The sequence below is a fragment of the Rousettus aegyptiacus genome, unplaced genomic scaffold (assembly GCF_014176215.1).
Source record: "Rousettus aegyptiacus isolate mRouAeg1 unplaced genomic scaffold, mRouAeg1.p scaffold_m13_p_1, whole genome shotgun sequence".
NCBI lineage: Eukaryota > Metazoa > Chordata > Mammalia > Chiroptera > Pteropodidae > Rousettus > Rousettus aegyptiacus.
The window spans coordinates 19,696,815-19,718,589 of NW_023416284.1; the positions used below are offsets into that span (position 1 = coordinate 19,696,815).

The following is a 21,775-nucleotide window of genomic DNA, read 5'->3' on the forward strand; positions in this document are numbered from 1 at the left end:
TTCCAACAATTTAGCTCTGCTACATCTGTGCATAGAAACTCATAGACATACCCACCCCAACCCACACCAGGCCAGGCCCAGGGTCTCTCCACTGTCCACTCAGCAGATGAAGTCTAAACTTTATCAGATTCTTTATTGAACCAAAAATCAACACTAAGCAAATTGTAGAACAAAACTCAAATGGGGCAGGTGGGCCGAGCTGGCCCTCTCCTTCCTCTGCCCACTTCTCTTTGGAACAGCCCAGGGTTCAGCACTGGTGAGGGATCACAGCCTCTCTTTCAGTGGGTAATGAAGGTCAGGTCTCTCTAGGAAGGGGACGCTCAGAGCCAGCTCCATCTGTAGGGCCTAGAGAGGAGTCAGGAGGAGGGCCAGGGGGCTCAGGAGCTGCAGGGGACTGGAAAAAGAGTCCAACAATTCCAGGGGTTGTAGGGGGCTGGAGAAGGGGCTCCTGGCCTGGGGACCTCAGTGAGGCTTGGAGCTGGTGGCTCATGGTTACCAGGGATTCAAGATGCTGGAGCAGGGCTTGGTGGGGACAGGAGGCCCTGTGAAGGTGCTGGCTATGGCCAGCTGGTGCTGCTGAATAGGAATGCCAGGAGTGACACTGGCCTGGTTTTTGGGACCATTGCTCTCGCCCAGGACCCTGGCAGGTCTCAGGCTCTTTCCACCGTCTCCCCCTGCCTCTGGAGGGCCTCTGCCAAGCACAAATTCCCTTAGGAGCCAAGCTGCCTTTGTCCTGGCTCTGCTGCTGGGTACCCTCAGGAGCAAGGGAGACCTTCAGGGCCACATCTGGCCTCCTGTCCTCTGGCTGGTAGCATCTCATCTCCACTTTTCTGTTGAAGGAGACCATCTTGCGAACCTTCCCCAATAAGGGGCTGGACTTGGCTGTGTCTGGAAGCCCTGCCTTGGGGAGCAGCACAGCCAGCAGCAGGCTTGAGTGAGTGACTTCCAGGCCTGGGGAAAGAGGGGAGGGAGAGGCCACAGGCCTGGTGGGAGACAATACATGGTCCCCAGAGGCTGCACCCTGGCTGTTGCAGAAGGTTTGGAGGTTAGACCCCAAGAGGAGCTTTCTAGCAGTGGGAGGGGGACCTTGAGATGCTAGGAAAAGTAATGGCAAAGTGAACCTGTCTCAGAAGATTTGTTCTCAGTATGGGAAAGGGTTCACTTGGCTAAGGGTAGACATGGATGGTTTGACCTCAAGACTCTATGTATTCAGTCTCCATCACTGGCCCCGGAACAGGCAGCCCAGAAAGGCCAAGCACTCAGCTCTGGAATGGGTACTGTCCACCCCACCCCGCCATCTCATGGCCTAGGTGCTTTCCTGGAGCCACACCCTGGAAGGTTTCCACGCACAAAGGCCAAGCTCAGCCCAGTACAGCTGTGGTGGAAGCATCCATCCTTTCTGTCTTAGATGATGCTTTGAGTCAACTGTGTGTGGGTCCTCCCTCTGTCCTGCCATGTCTGTGTCAAATGTAGCTGCCCCGTGAGTTCCTATTCAGGGGGCCTAATTGGAGGGGCAGTAAGTATAGTGTGGTGGTTAGGAGCCCAGTTTCTGCAGCCATGCTGCCTGGGTGTGAAGCCAGGTTCTGCTGTTGGCTGACTGAGAAAGCAGGTGACTAGACAAGTCGCCTGCCTTCTCCCTACCTCAGTTTCCTCGATTGTGAAATGAAGAAATTAACAGTACCATTCTGCTAGGGTTATTTTGAGGACTAAATGTAAGTAAGCTTTTAGAGCACTGTCTGGCATGTAGTAAACAATACACAAGTATGAGCGGTTGTTATTGTTATCACATTTGCCTGTCTCGGGGGTTCCCTTCTGAGACATGCGGGCTTCCATGGAGACACTGGTAACTGTCAACAGTGCCCTGTCTGGTCACCAAGTGAGGGGAAGCAGGGTGGGTACGGGCATCGGGACACTCACCTGGGCCTCCGAGAGGGCGCAGTCTGGAGGGCAGGGGCTGGAAGGCAGGCAGGGGCAGCAGAACCACCCTCACGTGCTCCACGGCTGCCAGGCCATGGCGCTGCTTATTGTTGAGGTAGGAGTAGAGCAAGCGGCAGTTCTGGGTGTCCCGGGCCCCCTGTGGGCACAGTCTGACCACGCAGATGTCCTGCAGCGGCAGGAAGGAGAGCAGTTTTAGGAGCAGTCATCCTTTGCACCTAAGGACACCCCTGGTCTCATCCAAACCTCTAAGAACCCTGTGAAGAAGTGTGTCCCCATTTTCCAGAGAAGGAAACAGAGGGACTTGCCCAGGGTCACATGGTGAGCCTGCAGACACCATGGGAACTAGACCTGGATATCCTAAACCAGGCGTCTGCTTCAGAGGTGAAGAGAAAGGGAGCACAGGGCTGGGGTATGGTGCTAGGAGAAGAGGTGGTACCCAGGAGTGGGTGATTACCTTGGCCTCGGCTGGGCAGATGCTGGCCAGAAGGTCCCAGACAGTGTTGGGGGGGATGCAGCCTGCTGAGCGGATCACCTCGGGCAGGGCCTGGGAGCAGGTAGTATGGCCAGTCAGCCCCCAGACTCCTCTCCGCTATGGCAGACTCAGTACCAGCTACCTGGAGGCCACAGCCTATAGCAAAGAGGATGGGCAGGCAGTCTAACAGAACCCCTAGTGGCTGCCTAGGAAGCTCTAATTTCTCCCGGAGGCTTATAGCCTGTCCTGGCCCATCATTTCCTCCAACTTCTCAGAAACCCCTCACTCTTTCCTCTATCCTCTTGCCACAGTTTAGCTGATCCCACACTTTAGCTGATCATTAGTCACTCAATCATCACTCCTAAAACCCTCCTCTGTTCCAGGGAGGCACCGACCCACTCCCTCCGGGGCCCTTCTTGCTTTATGCCTTGGGGTACCCATGTCCTCTATCCCATGTGTGTCTCTACAGGAGTGAGGCTGGCATCTCATATGCCCCCATGCCTGGCACAGGGCCAGAGGGTCTCTTGGAGAGGGTGCCAATGACTTGTTTTAGAATGAGTGACCGAGTGAGTGAATGAATGAATGAATGAATGGGGGTGTGAGTAGCTAACTGAGCTGGTCAGTGTGTGACAGAGTCCCTGGCAAGCAGAGCAGGAATACCATAATGAGCCGATAGCTGTGTCCTGAGACCAGCTGGGCCTTCACCTGGAACCTCTTGATAGAGAACATGTCTAGAGCCCCCTGCCAGGGCGGCTGGCTGGGCCAGGCCTTTGTGGGCCCAGCAGGCATCTGGAGCCTAGAGGGAGAGACAGGGCCAGGAAGAGCAGATCATAGGGGCTTCCCCAAGCATCTCCACCTTTCTCAGAAGGTCCTGGTCCTTATTGTGGGCACTAGAACGCTGGCCCAAGCATGGCCTTGTGCAGGAGGGAAGTTGTACGCTGGGATGATTAGTTCCACTGCAGAGGGGGAAACTAAGACCCACAGAACAGGTAAGATTTGTCCAAGGCCATATAAAAAGAAAAGCCCCAGTGGGTGACCTCCCGCAGCTCCCTGCCCCAGCCCCACACCTGTCCTGGGACTCCGTGGGAGGTTTCTCCCCGATTTGGAGCATCTCTGGAGAGGATGCAGGGGCTGGCCTTGGGACCCTCTGGAAGACATTATCCTCCACCCTCCTGGTTGCTTTGGAGGAGCCTGGCAGCTCACACGACGGCTTCCAGTCTACAAACAGCAGAGGCAGGAGCTGAAACAGGGGCAGGCAGCTAGACCGAAGCCAGCTCAGGGCTTTGGAGCCAGAGTTTGAAGTAAGTTCTTTCTGAGGTGACCTGGGGTACAAGCATCCCCACCCTGCCACCTTCTCGCCAGGTCACACATCCCTGTCACTGCCGAACCCCGCATCCAGTCCCAGCCTGCCCACCACCCCAGAGGCCCTCCTGTCTCTCCCTGCTACCCTTGCAGATGCGACAGCCGGGGTCTAGGAAGTGGTGCTCATGCTGTGCCGTGGTGTCCCCCTGCTGCTCCATGGGGTCCTCTGACATGGCAGGCAGGGCCAGTGGGCTGCGGTCTGTGGACACCATGGGAACCTGGGAGGAACAGGAGGAGAGGGGGTGGACGGGGAAGGCAGCTGGGGAAGATGAGTAAGGGAGCCTCAGGAATATGGTTTTATTTTTCCAAATGATATATTCGTTTATTGCAAAGGTACCGTGAACTTGTTAAAATTAGGAAAATACAGAAAATTTGAGAATTAAAAAATAACCACTCCTGGTCCTACCACTCAGACGGCTGTTGATATTCTCGGGATTCCTTTACAATAGTTTTTCTATACACGGGTTTTGGGGGTCCTTTTACTAAAATAGCCTGTACGGGCATACCTCAGAGGCATTGCAGGTTCAGTTCCGGACTTCCACAATAGAGAGAATATCACAAAATATTACAAATAGAATATCTCCGAACATAGTGTCACGTAAGTTTTTTGGTTTCCTAGTGCATTTATAACAGTTATGTTTACACTATACTGTAATCTATTAAGTACACAATAACTTTGTCTAAAAAAATCAATGTACGTACCTTAATTAAAAAGTACTTTATTGCTAAAATATGCTAACCATCATCCGAGCCTGTTGGAAAAAGGCATCAATAGACTCGCTTGACGCAGTGTTGCCATAAACCTTCAATTTGCAAAATAAAGGCAGCATCTGCAAGCGCAATAAAATGAGGCATGCCTGTATTCTCATTTTGTCTATGAGTTACAGCTATATAGTCCCTGTAGATATTACATGGATGGGCAGACAGTACTGTACACATCACCTCTGTCGCTAGATGATTGGGTCATTCCCAGGTTTTCGCTATTACAATGGTACTGAGGACATCCTTGTACACAAAGTATTTTCCTAAACTTTCAATTATTTCCTTGGCACAAGTTCTCAGAAGCAGATGACAGAATCAGGAGAATGAACATTTTTAAGACTCGATGCCTATGGCCAAATCACCTTTCTTCCTCATAACAGAAACAGCTTTAAACACAAACAAACATTGCTTTATGAAAATTTAAGAAGTTTTTTTTTTAACTCTACTCTTGCCCTATAAAGCACCTCCAGAGTAGTGCTAACTAAGTAAGGCACAGGCTTTGGAGTCAGCCTGGCTTCGAATCTCAGGTCCTCTTCTGCCAAGCAGGTGACCACGGGCAAATGGCTTCAGGTGCCTCATCCAGGAAACTGGCATCACTTACCTTGTTGGTCACTGTGAGATTTGAATGAGGCACTGTTTGTAAAAGGGACACAGAGTAGGTATTCAATAAAGAGTGAAGATTGGTGTGGGTTTTTTTCCCTTTCCTATTCTACCACCCCCTCGCTCTCTCTCTTCTCCCCAGGTCTTGCTAGCTCCTCCCCTGACTCTTGTATTCAATTTATTCAGGGAATACGATTGGTTTTGGTTAGGGAGCAGCCACACCGCTGAGGACTCCTCTCCATGCAGTGATTCTGGTTGTTGGCCTGGATACTGGTTGGGAGAGCAGGGATTTTTGTCGTGTTCACTGCCATTTCCTCAGTAAACATGGCTGAAGGGGCCCACCCTGCACTCCCTGTCCTGGACACACAGCTGATTAGACCGGGTGAACATCTGCCCCGTGGAACACCCAACAAAAGCCAGAGCCACCTTTTGAGAGTGACCGAAGGGAGCCAAGGAGGAGTTCTGATGGGCTGCACGAGGCTGAGCCGAAGGCTGCTGAGCCACCCTGCCAGGCCGTGTGCCAGAGGGAAGGGCCAAGCGGGAGGAGGCAGCAGCAGGATGGACAAGAGGACGAGGCAGAGCGACAAGGAGACTATGCACCGACTTCCCTGCGATCTAGGTGGTTCCCCATCCGCACTTCTGCTGAATAAGGCAGGTCTCTGTTCCTTACATGCACAAAGTCAATGCCTCACCTGGTGTGGCCTTCCTGCTTCCCACCTGTGACCTGGTCAGAATGTCTGAGGTTGGGGGGAACTGTGTTGAGAGGACTTACTATCACTCACACGGGGTCCCTTGGGGTTATGCCGAAAGTGGGGGGACTGGCACCGAGAAGGAACTGCCAGGCCTTGTGCCAGCGGCTGCCTCGCTTCGTACTCAGCTGGACCTGTGCAGTAATGATCATTACCCAGCTTTACAATGAAAACTGTAGGTCTCAGAGGTGGGGAGTGGGATCGCTGGGCATGGGCCCCGCCCAGCACCAGGCCAGGTTCCTCACTCACCACCAGATCCTCCAGGGTCAGCAACTGGTCCACGTCCCGCAGGATCTCAACTTCACCCTTGTGGGTCAGCTTGGAGGTCGGGAGGCTGCACGGCTCCTTCTGTTGCTGCTCAATGATCTCCAGGCCCTGGCGGGGCAGAGCAGCCCAAGCTCACCCGGGCTCAGGAGTCTCTGGCCACCAAGAGCCCAAGTGCTCACTTTCCTCCCTTCCAAGCCAGCCTTTCCCCTTCCTCCACACGTTTGCTTCTGCCTTTCCCCTCACCTCAAAAGCCCTCCCTCAGCCCTACCTCTCCATATTCCAATCATTCACCCTCCAACATAAGCCCTCCTCCGGAAAGCCTTCGTGAACTTCACCTTCATCTGCAAGTCAATTCTGCTGCTGACTGCACCCTACTCTCTGTCCTGGGATGAGTGCAGTCAAAAACGCACAGGCTCTGAGGCATCTGCTGGACCATTAATAAAAATCCACAGGGCCAGTACGTCACTGCTCTATGTCATCCTATCTGAAATGTCTCCTGAAACCTAGTCTCTCCCCTTCCAACCACTCCGGGAGGACAGAGGTCCTATCCTTCCTGGCAGGGCGGGCTTTGTGGGCGTGTAACTCTGTGTAATTGCACAGGGTCCGGTGCTTAGAAGGGCCCCATGCTCAATGCTGTCATCGCCTTGAAATTCTTACTTGGCGTTGAACAAAGGGCCCCCACCCCCTGCATTTTAATTCGGCACTTGCCCCACAAATTATGGACCTGTCCTGCTCCCTGGTCTCACACAGTGCCTGAACAGAAGCTCAGCCTAGAGTGGACAGATTTACCTAATGGAGTCGAGTTATTAATTCCAATCGGCCCAGTGTCTACCAGAATAGGAGTCTTATTGCCCCACCCCATCCCACTGGCCCACTCCCTAAATCATTCCCTCTTTCACTGGGCCACAAAAACCCTATGGAAACATCCCCAAAGCCAACTCAGTGCCCACATTCTCCCTGCCCCTGAGCAGTTCCCAAGCAGGGGAGACCCGTGGACACACAGTGTATGGGGACGTAACTATGAAGAACGGAGCCGTGGAGTCCCTCATCCAGTCTGGGGCACCTGGAAGACTTTGGGCCTTTTCTGGGGCTTCTGAGGCTGGAATGAAAACAGAGGCACCGCAGGGGGGTCTATTCTCTATGGATGGCGGGTGACAATCCTGGACTCCAGACTCTGGACCCTCATCCCCAGTTCCTTCCCAACCCTCGGAGCCCAGCTCCACAGAAAAACAAGTGGGAGATGACACCTTTCGGGATGTCACCTCTCTACTGAGCTCTCCATCCCTAGTCCCTTTCATTTCTGCCTCTTTTCCTATTTTGGTGGAGAGAGTCTCCCTGATTCTCTCCCTGTCTGCCTGCAAGCTCTTTCCATTTCTGTGATTCGATGTTTCTGGCCTGCGCTCACGTGTCTCAGGCTTTCCTCCTCACTCAGCTCTGCCTTTGTCGCTCCCTGCTCCACTCTCTGGCCCACCACCTCCTCACTACATTCTGTCGCCTATTCTGACTTGACCCATCGGCTCACCCTTTTCTCTTCCTGGTCCCGCCAGCGGGCCAGCTCTTGGGGGGCCAGCTGTATTGAGCTCATCTGCACCAGGCCGTGGGGGGTGACATCTCCGTGAACCACTTTGAGAAACAGGTCCTGCAGGGGTGGGGGCAGGGCTCCACTACAGGGCTCCGAGAACCCCCACCCCAACATCCTGCCAGGGCTTCGCTCCTCTGAGGGGGCCTGGCCCAGCCCAACGTCCTGCTCACAGGGTTCCTGGGGTCACGCAGGTTGAACAGCAGGCTGCGGTATTTGGTCTTATAGCGGCAGTTGGTGGCTTGTGTCAGGTCAAAAAGAGCTGCCTCGATGCCAGCAGCGATGCCCTCCACCACCTTCTCGCTCAGCACCAGGTCTGGGAACTCCAAAAGGCTGTAGGGGACAAGGGCAGGGCCATGGCGCTGAGCCATGAGGTTATCTGGGCACTTAGCTGGAGAGGGAGAGATATGGGTGGGGAGCAGGGTCTGGGCCCATTCGTTTCTATTCTGGGCATTTTCCTACATGAACCCATCTATTCTCACCCCAATTCTGTAAGGAAAAAGCATTATCATTCTTCATATACAGAAGGGGTAACAGAGGCTCAGAGAAGATAGGGGGCTTGCCTGAGGCCACACGATTAGTGGCAAATCAAGATCCGACTGCTCAGGCCAGCTCTATCCCTGCACAGCGAACTGAGGAATGTAAGAATGGGAAAAAGCCTGGGGGAGGGTAAGGCATCAGTCAGGGCAGGGGACTGAGCCCTGGCCCTGGATGTAACCCTGAACCTGCCGCTGGCTTGCTGTGTGGCCTTTGCAAAGTCCCGCCCTCTCTGGGCCTTGGTCTCACCATTAGTAAACGAGAGCTCTGGGCTCAGATCTCTGAGATGCTCCCAGCATAGAGTTTCATTGTGTCTGAAAACATTTGCTGTGGGTGACATCCATGAGGACCTGAGCAGACGCTGAGAGCTACAGTGACTTAATAGGAAACAATGACCTTGAAGTCAGACCCAGGGTCTAATTTCAGCTCTCCTCTAACTCTTTGTATGGGCAAGTGACCCCACAGCTATAAATTGAGTTAGTCATTCACACAGAAGCCCTTAGAACATGGCACAGGGGAGGTGGCGGTATGCGAGGGCAGCTTATCGGGATGTCAGGGAAGTGGGCAGCAAGGCCTTACCGACTCCACAGCAGCTCCTGCATGGCACGGACCACAGTGCCTCGTACCTCTATATCCAAGGGTGGCTTCTCTTGTTGGGGTTGAAGCTGAGCTGTGGGGGAAAAAAAGAGTCACTGGTCCTCAGGGGATGCTCAGGGCCAAGGGGAAGGGGTGACTAAATGCTGAGGGGCTTAGGTAGGTAAGGGAGGAATCCCTTCTCAGGGACTTAGCCCCCACATACCTCTGGGAACCAAGCCCAGGCAGCCAGGCGTCTTCATCCCTTTGGGGAAGGACTACAGGTAGGGAGGGGAGAAGAGTCCTAGTAGGGGCTGGGGCCAAGAGCTGAGCAGGATACCCCTCCAGTCCCTTCCAGTCCCCAGAGAGAGGCAGCTGCTAAAGGGCATCCCCATGGCCCCTCACCTAGGTCCTCTCCCCTGTCTGGTCCACCAGGCTCATCCTCTGCAGCATCCCGTGGGCTACAATGCTGGGGAGAGGTGAAGAACTGAGGCCGTGTCTCTGGGCCCAGCTTCTCAGCCCCCCGGGAACACCACTTCTCTGTCACCGCCCCCCCCCCACTCCCTTCCTCCTAACTTGTGCTTCCAGCAGGGGAGGCCACGTGGCAGGGGAAGCAGCACTCACCCCTGGACACTCAGCACCGGCCTCCTGAACAGGAAGCCTCTCCTGCAAGAGAAAGAGGATGTGGAGGAGAAGGTGTGGTCCCTAAGGGTCAGGGGGTGACTCCTCAGATGGTAGAAAGGGTCAGAGTGGCCACCAGAGCCCCATGCTATTCCTCCTGAAGAGGCATCTAGAGGACCTTGAGGCGGCAGGACAGGCTGGTTGGCCAGGAACAAAGGTAGATGACGACTCTCCCTCTTCCAATGCTCGGGAGGCCCAGCCCCTCCCTGGCCCCAGTCAAGCTCCTGAATTCAGCAGTGCAGGAACACACAGATCCCCAGGCCAGCCTGCCAGGTGCGGGTCTTACCCAGCCTCTGGCTATTGTTCTGCGTGGCCAAAAGCAAGACACAGCATCTCTCTGGGCTGCAGTGGCATCTCTGTCAATCAGGTGTGAAGGGCTAAGTGACACTGCCTATGTAAAGGACTCGTTCTGTACCTGGCACCCAGTGGGGTCCCGGGTCACGGGCCTGCCCTTCCTTCTGGGCCTTTGGGCGGGTGAGGCTGAGCTGACCTCCATCATGTTCTCCAGAGCCTCCAACTTCAAAGGTTCCAGCTCCCCTGCCTGGCCATGGCTGATGGCCCCCAGGAGGTGAATCAGTGCCCCGGAACCAAGCTGCAGCAGGAGAAGAGTGCCTCAGAACCGAGCAGGCTGGGCTGCAGCTCATCCCCTCAGAGTGCAGTAATTGTTCCTGTCACTCTCCCCTACTCGCCTCTAAGCTCCATGAACACAGGGAACATGTCTTGGTCCCCACTCTATTCCCAATGCCTACAAAGGCCTGCCACAAGTTAGGGTTCAATAAATGTTTGCTGACTGTCTGGCTTGTGTCCCAGGGTGGGGCGTCTTTCTTCATTCCCTTCCTCTCATCTTCCCCTATCACTCCCGAACATATTCAGAGTTAACTGGACCCTTTTCATCCTCCTGATTAGAGATGCATCTCATTGAGGGGACATATCCTGTTCTGGATCCCCCTCCTCCTCCTCAAAGTTCTGTCATGCTTATTTTCAAGGGTCACTGACTTGCTCTTTGCCCTTCCCCATGGCAAACATGCCCATTCCCCCCTCTAAAAGGCTGCTGATCACCTCACTATTGCCCCTGAGATAAAGCCCTTCATGACCACTCCAAGATACAGAATGGGTTTTGGTCTTCTGACAAGGTCAAGACTCTATCCTGCTTCCCTTTTTGCTATGGTTTCCAGGGAGCTCAGTGTTAACTTTGAGCCTCTCAGTTATACCTTTCCAAGATTTGCAGCATGGGAAGGATTTCTCTTTCTCTATTCTTTTTTCTTGCTTTCTTTAGGCTTTTATCCCACTTTAAGTATGTTTTGATTATTTTGATTTATTGCAAACCACGGGGAATTGTTTTGAAAGCAGACGGGTCTGAAAACTAATCCTTGAAGGAACTATCATGAATAGTCAGGTTCTATGGCCTGGGGAGAACCGGAAGTCTGAAATTCAGCACAATGGGGAATGGGGAGCACCAGGATGTTCTGGAGGAGGGCAGGCCAGGGGGGCTGGGATTGTCTTTACTGTGGAGGACCCCACCCCACCAGACCTGAGGAGAGGGAATAAGAAAGGCAGTAATAAAAAGTAAAAACCTACATAACACACATGCTTCACCCCATGGGGCATTTTCATTTCCTCCTTGGAGAGAAAGAGGATGCAAAGATTAGAATCCAGTGGACCCAGTGACCCCACTGAAGGGACTTCACAAGACGACACTCACACAGAGGCAAAACGTGTTCAATGGGTTGGCATTTATAACTGGAAAAATTGAGTACAATCTAATGTCCATCAAAGGGGAATGGTTAACAAAGTGACCCAACAGACTGTGGATGCTACGTGGCTATTTAAAAAGGTGAGTCATAATAAAAACCACCGTTCAGGGGCTTAGAAAGTAAGGAAAGAAGCATGTCATCTGTGATCTTATGACGGTCTCTGAACCATACCATGAGGTATGTACTATTTCTACCCCCATTTTACAGATGTGGAAAGTGAGGCTCAGAGAGCTAAGGGACTGAAAAGTTCCATAGCTACTAAGCAGCAGATCTGGGTTTAGAACCTAGTTCTGCATGACTCCAAGGCCCAGGCACTTAACTGCTGAGCTCTGCAGAAGCACTGACTGATGTGGAAAGATGTCATGGCAAACTATTAGGAGAACTAGAAAAAAAAATAGGTGACAGAATAGCATCTGTTGCATAAGCCCATTTACGTAAATATATATTTATAGATGCATAACAGTGGTTATCTCTGGGGAATGAAAATTCCAGGAGGACTTTGGCTTTCCACTTGCAGACAGTTGGGTGTTTATGTTATTCAAAATGAGCACGTATTTTTTTTTTTTTATAACCGGAAACATATTTTTTAACTAAAAAAAAAACAAGCTCAGAACAATATGTTGTGTGCTACCATTTGCGTTTAAAAGAGAGAGAAAAGATTTTTAATTTGTATTTGCTTGACTCTGCATAAACTATCTTCGGAGGTATCCACCAGAACCTAATAACAGAGACTACCAACAGGAGAGGCTCTGGGAGCTGGGAAGGAGACTTTTCACTTTTTTTATTTTTTAAACCATGGGAATAAATCAGTCTTTCAAAAAAGTAAATTAAGAAAGAGGGGTGAAAAATGGGACATCTGGGAAGGAAAGCAAAAAAGATATCAAGAATAGCCCTTCACAGTCCAAAACCTTTTGGCTGGCCCCCGTCTCAGAGGTCCATACAGCAGCATTATGAGTCTTCAAACAACAGGCAGCAATCGGAACAGCAAAGATTTTAGATACTGGACTTACCAGACCAGAATACAAAATATGTATGCACCATATTAATTTAGTGAAATAAAAGGAGTTGAAAATATGAGAAAGGCAAAAAATATTTTTCAAATGATCAAGCAGATTTGGTCGGGAACCAAAGACAACTTCCGGGAACGAAAAATATAATGATAATAATAATATTTCAAATTAAAAACTCAAAAACAGGCTTAATAGCATTTTAGACAGAGATGAAATTAGTGAACTAAAAGACAGAATAAACTATCAAGAATATTCACAGCATAGAGACTGTGAAGCAGTTGAGAGACACAAAGGGTAGAGTGAAAAGACTAATTAATCTAAAGTTCCAGAAAGAGAGAGAAGAGAGAATGGGGCAGAGGCAGTATTTGAAGATGTATGGCTAAGAATTTTCCTGAATTGATAAAAGACAATAATTCACAGATTCAGAAAGCTCAGTGAATTTCAAACAAGATAAGTAAAAATAAATCCACACCTAGACACATCATAGTGAAACTATTCAACACCAACAATAAGGAGATCCTAAAAGTATCAAGAGGAAAAATAACAGCTAACACATTAACAGCAGTGAAAATATGTTACAACTGCTCTGAATGCTTTACATGTTAGTTCACTTAATCCTCACCACAACCCTATAGCTAGAGACTGGTATTATTATTATTGCTTCCATTTTACAGAAGAGGAGACTGAGGCACAGAGAGGTTAATCAACTTGCCCATCACACAGCTAGTAAACCAAAGAGCTGGGATTTAAATCCAAGCAGTCTGATTCCAGAGGCCACACCTTTAACCACTATGCTATAATGTCTCTCACCAGAAGACGTTTTACCTCCAAAGGAATGGCAATTAGACTAATTTCTCATCAGTGATATGGAAGGCAAAATGGAGAATAATGATATTTTCAATGTGCTTAAAGAAAATAACTATCAATTGCGGATCCAGATAAAATCTTCTTCGAGAATGAGGATAAAATAAAAATATCATAGAGAAAACCGAGAGTTATTGTTTCTTGATAATTTGATTTTTTCTCAATAAACAAAATATTCAAGATGAACTTGAGGCAGAAGGAAAGAAAAATGATCCCAGACAGAAAAGCTGAGATACAAGGGGGAATTTTGAACAAAGAAAATGAAAAATACGTTGTTAAATCTAAACAAACATTGGCTTATGAAACTATAATAACGGTGTAATGTGTGGGATTAAAAAAATAACTTGACCAAGTAAGTAGATAACAACTGCACATAAGATGGGAAGGTTTGTGCTTGGAATTAAAGCATTCCAAGATCCTTAGATCATGGATCTTTATCTTTCTTTCAGAGGAAGATAAAGACAGTGACTACTGAAAATCTTTGATAAGTTAGGTGTTTGTGTTAAAATTTCCAAAATAGCCACCAAAAGAATATAAACGGGGCATAAAAAAACTTCCAAACTATTAGAGAGACAAAAAAGAATAAGGAAAAACAATCTAATCTAAAAGGAGGCAATAAAAGGGGGGAAAGTGTAGAAAATGCAGGATATATGTAAAGCACAAAATAAGACAGTAGAAATAAATTCAAATAAATCAGTAACTGCAACAAATGTAAAGAGACTAATACCTCAAATAAATACAGAAATTATCAGACTTTTAAAAAAAGAAAATGCAATGATAAGATACTTATAAGACATACGACAATGCAAAAAGATTGAGAGGAAAAAAATGGAATAATATTTGAATGGGCAGTTACCAACCAAAACACAGGTTTGTAGCTATATTAACATCAGATCAAACAGACTTGGGCAAAAAAATAAGCAAAGGCGAAGACCTTACTACTCAATGATAAGCAGTTTCACCAGGAAGATATAACAACTCTAAATTTACAAGCATCTAATAACATAATCTTAAAAAATATAAAGCAAAAATTGACAAAATTACAAGAGAAAAGGCAAATCACCATTACACCAAGAAATTGTAATGCCACTAACGATTGATAAGTCTAGCTGACAAAACAGTAAGGATAAAAAAATTCAGTGAAAACAATGAACAAGCAAAACTGCATACATATATAGAACACTGTTCCTAACAGCTAGAAAACAGATTCTTTTCGGTACAACCGCAACACATATGAAAATTAAGCACAGCCTAGTCATAACACAAATCTCGATAAAGTTCAAAAAATTAGTATTGTTTAGACCAGCACTACACAATAGACACATAAACTTCAGCCATATGTGTATTTTAAGTTTTCTAGTAGCCACATTTTAAAAGGTAAAAAGAAACTACTGAAATTAATTTTATAATTTAACATATCAAAGTATTCTCATTTCAATAGTAACAAATGTAAAAAATGCTGAGACTTTTTTTTTTTTTTAATAAATCTTTGAAATGTGGTGTGCTGTGGACTAGCCAGATTTCAAGTGTTCAATAGACACAAGTGGCTAGAGGCTGCTACATCAGCCAACTCAGATGAAGATCCCATTCTCGGACCACAATCTGCTGAAGTTAGAAAGCAGTAACAGAAAGAGAGACTATATAAAGAATATACACAAAGAATATGTAAAGCGCTTCTACAGATCAATAAGGACAAATTAAACAACTGAAAATTTTTTTGGCTGAAGACCTAACAGGAATGGTCAAAATGCATGCAAAGATTCTCCTTAGTAACACGGAAATAAAAATTAAAATAACATTGAGACACCATAGCATACCCTCGCTTCGGCAAAAATTGAAGTCTGATAATATCAAGGGCTGGTGAAGATGCAGAGCTCCTGGAATTTATACATTTCTGATGGGAGTGTAAACTGTTTCCATCACTTCAGAAAACATCTGGCACTGTTTAAGTTAGGCTGAAGATGTGTGTAACCTAGCAATTCTACTCCAAGGAATATTCCATGGAGGTGTTCTTACTCATATACACCAAGAAACATATGCATAACTGTTCATCACAGCTGCACCATATGTAACAGCAAAAAACTGCAAACAACCCCAATGCCCATTTGGAGTCAAGAAATAAATTGTGGCATATTCATGCAACAGGCTACTTGCTGCCAACACTTAGGATCTGTGTCCTCTTGGGAAAGTTACTTAATCTTTCTGTGCCTCGATTTTCTCATCAGTGAAATGGGGATAATACTAGTATCTACCTCATAGTGTTGATGCAAGAATCGCTATTCTTATTAAAGGCTCTTAGAACACTGCCTGGAACACAGCAAGTCTCTCTGTAAATGCTGATGCTGTTAAGATTCTTTGGCTCCTATCTTCAAGAAATCCCTTTCTGATAATTGACCACGTTTCAGTCTCTCCAAGTCCATTCAAGCAAAGTTGTCCTGGCTGGTCTTTCCCACCTCACTACTGCCCTCTTGATCCTACCCCACACACTGCTCCACACCTATAACACTCCGAGCTGCCTCCTGCCTCTGGACCTTTGCGTATGCTCCATCCCCTCCTAGTACACCCTTCCTTCTTTCTCTTCCTGCTCAACATCTACTTCCTTTGCCCAGACCCAGCTCAGACATCCCCCTCCTTGGCCCTACACTACCTTAAAACCCTCCCACCCACCTCTCCCCAAGGAAGACTCAATTGCCATCTGGGTACCTGGGGTCTGCCAGGCTTTAGTCTGTATCTCGACTTTCTGGTGACTTGTTTTGTCTCCCCATCCCCCACCAACTCGTTGAACAAATTATAATAAAGTCCCATAAAAATCCAAACCCCTCAGCCAGGCCTTTGGCACCGTGGCTCAGAGCATGGACTCTGGAGTCATACAAGCCGGGAATCCTGGCTGCACCATTCACTTGCTATGTGACCCTGAGTGAATCCCTTAAATTCTCTGAATTCTAGTTTTCTTAATTAACAAAGCAAGGGTATTAACACTGACTTTTAATGCTATTGTGAGGATTAAATATGAGATGATGACATATGTGAAGCTCTTTGTATACAGTAAGAACTCAATAAAAAGAGCTATTCTTAGGTTACCCATCTGTTGGAAAGACACACTCCTCCCTCACACAGCTTCTAACACTTTGCAGCTACACCCAGGGCACCTAAGCCTGAGAACCTGGGTGGGGCCAGAGGAGCTGTGTGCCTCTCCGGCTGTGATGGGCAGAGCAAGTAGCACTGGCAGAGTAAGTAGAGCTGCCCTCCCCACGTCCCTTACTAACCCACCCACAGAGCAGCTTCAGATCTCACTCTGCACTGCAGTGCTCAGGGCAGAGAAGAAAATGGCTTTTCAACCCTCCTCCCCACACCCCTTCAAGAGTCTTATTTCAAGCCAGTGGAATACAACACAACCAACCTCACATACCAGATTCCCAGCTGACTCTCCCATTTCATAGAAAAGCAACTAAAATTCAGAGAAGAGACATCTCTCTTCTAAAATTGCCCTGTAGTAAGAAACAGAGCCTGATCTTGAATCCAGGTGTCTGCCACCGGCACTGGACAGGCTGCCTATAGGAAAAGGTGTTAGGGCCCTAAAACGGATTCCAGACCAGCTAGATCATATGCCCATGCCCCACTCAGCCCTGTCCTCAACCACCTGCCCGTCCCTATCACAGCCCAGCCTCAATTCTTCTCCTGCAGCTGGTACCAGTTGCCATGGCAACGGGTTATTTGGGAAGCTGTAGGATGACAGGCTGTGCTGCAAAGTCAAGGATGGGGCCTCGAGAAGAGAGCAACCATGGGCCGCTTGCAGTTAAAGCAGGCGGGCACCTGGCTCCACCACTAAGCTCAAACAAGCCCTTCAAAATGCTGTGGACCCAGGAATCCCAATTCTGGGCACCCGGCCCAAATAACTAATGTGAAATGGGGAGAAGCCAGATGCGCAGCGATGTTCACCCCAGCGTTACTTAGAGCAGGACAAAATTGTACGTCAATAGCAGGTAACATTTTTTAGTACTTTTCTTGTACCAGGCACCGTGCTAAATGACAAGCATGCATCACCTCACTTGCTCCTCACCACCGCCCTATGAGATATACCAGAAAGGTGAAGTCACTTGCCTAAGTCATTCAGACAGTGGCGAAGCCAAGACCTAATGCCAGTCTGTCAGCCTCCAGGCTTCGAGCTCTGAACCACACTACAGAGGTCAGAAACAAGAAAAGGAAGTCCCGGCCCATCCTCTAGTCCTGGCAGTACCTATGGCCATAACAAATATGCCTGTAACTGCTATGATGCAGGGCTCAGGGAAAGCACAGATTTGGCAGAACAATATGTACAAACTTGGGGAGATCTTCAAATACCACAGGGCTTGAAAAATAAACAAAGTACGAGTCCCAGAACAATGAGGCACAGTATGTAGGTGCTCACATAGGTGTGGAAGTTCACAGAGAGGAAACTGGAAAGATGCTGTTAACAGTGGTTATCTCCAGACGAAGGCATTCAAAGGGATTTCCTCATTCTGTATTAACGACTGACTGTGAAAAAAATTTAAATACCAAAAAAATCAAGTTATAAAATTTGGCACATGTGATCCCATTTCTAGGCAAAGAAAAGATATATATGCATAGGAAAAAGATAGCAAAAGGACATTTTGGTATATAAATGTCGGCATTTTGGAGATTTTATTTCTCCATTTTCTATAATAAACAGGTATTAGTTTTTTAATTAAAAATTAATGCTTTCGAGCAATGCTTACAAAGATGATGTAATCTCATTCTAATGTAATTATAGTGTCAAATAGCGGTAAATCACACAGGTAGCTCACTGGTTTTTATGCCAGTTCTACTAATTTGCTGTTTGGCCTTGTACTAGTCGTTTCACCTCTTTTATCCTCCGTGTCCACATCAGTAAAATAAGCATATATATTAATAGCATCATAGAGTTGTTATGAAGATTGAAGACAAAGCACTCAGTACAGTACCCAGTACATGGTAAACAGGCTAGATACTATTACTAATAGTAATAGTGGTAATATTCCACAGTAGTATTCCTCTCTAGCAGGGAATATGCACGAGCAGGCAGTGCAGTGAGCTCTCAGGATAGACTGCCTGAGGGGAAAAAAATTAAAAATAAACCAAAGGTACTACATCAAACTAAAAAGTTTTTGCACAGCAAAGGAAACCATCAACACACGAAAAGACAACCTACAGAATGGGAGAAGATATTATATTCACCAATGATACATCTGATAAGGGGTTAATACCCAGAATTTATAAAGAATTTATACAACTCAACATCAGAAAAACAAACAATCCAATTAAAAAATGAACAGAGGACCTGAATAGACATTTCTCCAAAGAAGACATACAGGTAGCCAATAGACATTTGAAAAGATGCTCAACATTACTAATCATCAGAGAAATGCAAATTAAAACCACAATGACATCTCACCTCACACCTGTCAGAACAGCCATCATCAATAAATCAACAAACAAGAAGTGTTGTCAAGGATGGGGAGAAAAAGGAACCCTTGTGCACTGTCAGTAGGATTGCAAATTGGTGCAGCCGCTATTGAAAACAGTTTGGAGGTTCCTCAAAAAATTAAAAATAGAACTACCTTATGACCCAGCAATCCTACATCTGGGTGTTTATCTAAAAAACAAAACAAAACAAAATAGTAAATTTAAAAGATATATGCACATCTATGTTCACTGCAGCACAATTTACAATAGCCAAGACATGGAAGCAACCTAAATCCCTATCAGTAGACAACTGGATAAAGATGTGTACACATAAACAATGGAATATTACTCAGCCATAAAAAATGAAATCTTACCATTTGCAACAACATAGATGAACCTAAAGGATATTATGCTAAGTGAAATAAGTCAGACAAAGACAAGTACCATATGATCTCACTTATATGTGGAATCTAAAGAATAGAATAAATGAACAAACAAAATGGAAACAGACTCATTGACACAGAGAACAAACTGATGATTTCCAGATGGGAGAGGGGTTGGTAGGCTAGGTGAAAAAAGTGAAGAGATTAAGAAGTACAAATTGGTGGTTACAGTATAGTCACAGGGATGTAAAATACAACATAAGAAATATAGTCAATAACATTGTAATAACTATGTATAGTGCCAGGTGGGTACTAGACTAATTGGGGGATCACTTCATCAATTATATAAATTGCTAATCACTACACTGTACACCTGAAACTAATATAAAAAATATTGACTGTCAACTGTAATTGAAAAAAAAAATTTTTTAAAGACAGATTGCCTGCATTTATATCTTGACTTCGTCATTTACTAGATGTGTGACCTGGGGCCTGTTACCTTACTTCTCTGGACCTCATGTGAAGATTCAATCAAAAGCACCTGGCACATAATACATGTTCAATAAATGTGATACAATTCAACTGCGCGAGAAGTATACATCAAAAACAAGTACTGCCATCTTCTGCCTTCTGTGGATGAACACGTTAGCTATGATTATTAATAAAATGGCAATTATAAGTAAAAGAACAATGGAAAAGGAAGCAGTGAACATGAGGACCACGGCTGGGCACTGACTCCCTCGCTGTGCGAGCGTGGAGAAATTTGTGAACTTCCCTGAGCCTCAGTTTCCCCATCTGGAAATATGGAGCCAATGCCCATCTTCTAAGACTATTGTTGACACTAAGCGAAAAGCCAGTATTTTCTCTTTACTGATTTGGTGTGCCTCAGTTTAGTCATATCTTAACAGGCATAAGGGATAATGATAATTAAGACCCCTTCCAACTTAGTTCTATTAAATTTCACCACCAAGCGTGGTGTTGAGAAATTGGCCTGGCCCTTCCCATCCCAACCTCTCAGACTCAACTTACCAGTTTGGGGCAGCCTCCTGGGCTGGATTCTGCTGGCTGGTCCTGGTTAGAGTTATCCAAACTTCTGTCTGTGCCCTGATCCTGGGCACAGAGCACTAGGCCCTTCCCCAGCTTAGCACACTTGGATCTTCTCTGTCCCATGGACAGCCCTGAGTGAGCCTTGCTGGCTGCAGGCTCTAGAGAGCTGGCAAGGGTGTCAGTGGGAGCAGTGAGTCCTTGCCCAGCCCAGGCCCTGGACACTGGCTGAGTCTTGACATTCAGCTCCTCCTGTGAGATGACAAGTCCATCATCACCGCCAGCCCCCACTACGTGCTCCATTTCTTGTTGCTCTGTGGAAGCCACAGACCTTCCCAGGCATGATGCTGGGCTCTCTGGAGGATCCTGGGCAGCCGGCCTGAGGGACTCTCCTCCGCTGGGAAGCAGGAACTCTATAGGGTCATAAAGGCTGCCTGGCTCTGCCCCATCCCCCAGGACAGGAAAATATTCGAACTTCTCAGTCTCCAAGGCACATCCCACAAAATTTCCGCCTGGATCTTCAGGCCCAGACCCAGTATCCTTGGAAGAGAGAAGACTGCAAGGGCCTCCCAAGGACTCTAGGTCAGCACCTTGTGGGGGGCCTCGCACACACTGGGGGTTGGCCCCACCAGGGCTCTGACCAAGCCCCAAAAAGTCACTAGCCCCCTCCCCACCCTCTGAGCAGGCCTCACGTCTCCTGCTTTTCTTTCTTGCCCTTACAGGGGCTGCGCCTGATGAGGATGGCAGGTCCCTTTTGAGGAGTTTCTCTTTGCTGAGGGTGGGGCTTCTTCCATCACATCCTTGAGAACTCCTCCCATCTTCTCCAGCCTCTTTGGGCCTGGGGCAGCTCCCCTCCTCCACTCCTGCTGGTGTCTCCCTGCCAACCAAAGCTCCCTCTGGGAGACCCACAGACCTGCTACAAAGATTCCCGGGCCAACTTTCATCTAAGATGTTGTATAGAGAAACCTGGAGCCTCTTGGAGGGCCAAGCCTTCCCCTGAGGAGGCAGTGTGGGCATACAGACGTGGAGCTTGGGGTCAGGCACCGAAATCTGGCTTTGTCCTAGAGCTTGCAGCTCCAGGACCACCAGGTGGGCCTCCTCCTCCAGGCTGGCCCCAGGAGCACTCCCAGCCTTGGAGCTAGCACTTCCATTGGCTGCCTTCCTGAGTACCCTCTTTCTTCTGCCAGCCCAAACTCGGGCCCCAGAGCCCGCCTTGGGCGGGTGCGGTGCCAGTCCTGACCCAGAGCTAGCTTCTTTCATATCTTCCTGAAAAAGCCTACAGCTGCGCTGGAGACTGAGAACAGGGTCCTCTGTACAGGAGCCCTCTGCAGTCCCCTCCTGAGACATGTCCGTCCACCTAGAGGGGCCGAAAGTGGAACACGGGCCCTGCGAGGAGACACAGAAGAGAATTCATCACAGAGGGTCTGACTCGCCAGCCAATTTTGTACACCAGGCCACTAGCAACCTGGGAGGTGGCCTCCCTTCCAGGTGCCACCACGGTCCGGAGGCCACAGGGATCTAAGGCAGCACCCAGTGATATAAGCACCCCAGCAGAACCTGGACCCCAGGCCAGGGAAGGGAGGCTGGCCACCAGACAGGGTTGAGCTACAGCGACGTTAAGGTCTTCTCATCTCTGAGAGTTTACATGTTTGCTTAAATGGGATGTAATAAGAACAGTTACCATTTATTAATTACTTACTTATGTGCATTATTTCATTTCAGGATGGCAGGTACAAGCGAGGAAACTGAAAGAAGTGT

General features: G+C 47.9%; 1 protein-coding gene across 4 annotated transcripts; it reads right to left on the minus strand.

The window, feature by feature from the left end:
- Positions 1–163: 163 nt before the first annotated feature.
- On the minus strand, positions 164–21,400 carry SPOCD1 (SPOC domain containing 1). 4 transcript variants are annotated; one of them, XM_016150413.2, is made up of 15 exons: positions 20,003–21,400; positions 11,099–11,140; positions 9,936–10,112; positions 9,464–9,505; positions 9,245–9,308; positions 8,846–8,936; positions 7,903–8,062; positions 7,673–7,789; positions 6,133–6,258; positions 3,858–3,990; positions 3,478–3,628; positions 3,071–3,206; positions 2,393–2,482; positions 1,918–2,104; positions 164–951 (listed from the first exon to the last, which is right to left on the minus strand). In XM_016150413.2, exons 1-15 carry the CDS (start codon positions 21,362–21,364, stop codon positions 296–298), a joined length of 3,534 nt encoding a protein of 1,177 aa, XP_016005899.2. In that variant the 5' UTR covers positions 21,365–21,400; the 3' UTR covers positions 164–295. The 4 variants fall into 4 exon arrangements, with proteins under 4 accessions (XP_016005899.2, XP_036087144.1, XP_036087150.1 ...); XM_036231251.1 differs by having other exon boundaries at positions 9,416–9,505; XM_036231257.1 differs by lacking the exon at positions 11,099–11,140 and having other exon boundaries at positions 9,416–9,505.
- Positions 21,401–21,775: the final 375 nt, after the last annotated feature.

Coding starts and splice junctions, on each gene's coding strand:
- SPOCD1 (XM_036231251.1), bottom strand. CDS start 21,364: ATGTCTCAGGAGGGGACTGCAGAGGGCTCCTGTACAGAGGACCCTGTT. Junction 8,063..8,845: donor CAGGAGCTGCTGTGGAGTCG/GTAAGGCCTTGC, acceptor TGTCCCCTACAG/CCTTTTGGAGTTCCCAGACC. Junction 6,259..7,672: donor GGGACCAGGAAGAGAAAAGG/GTGAGCCGATGG, acceptor CTGCCCCGCCAG/GGCCTGGAGATCATTGAGCA.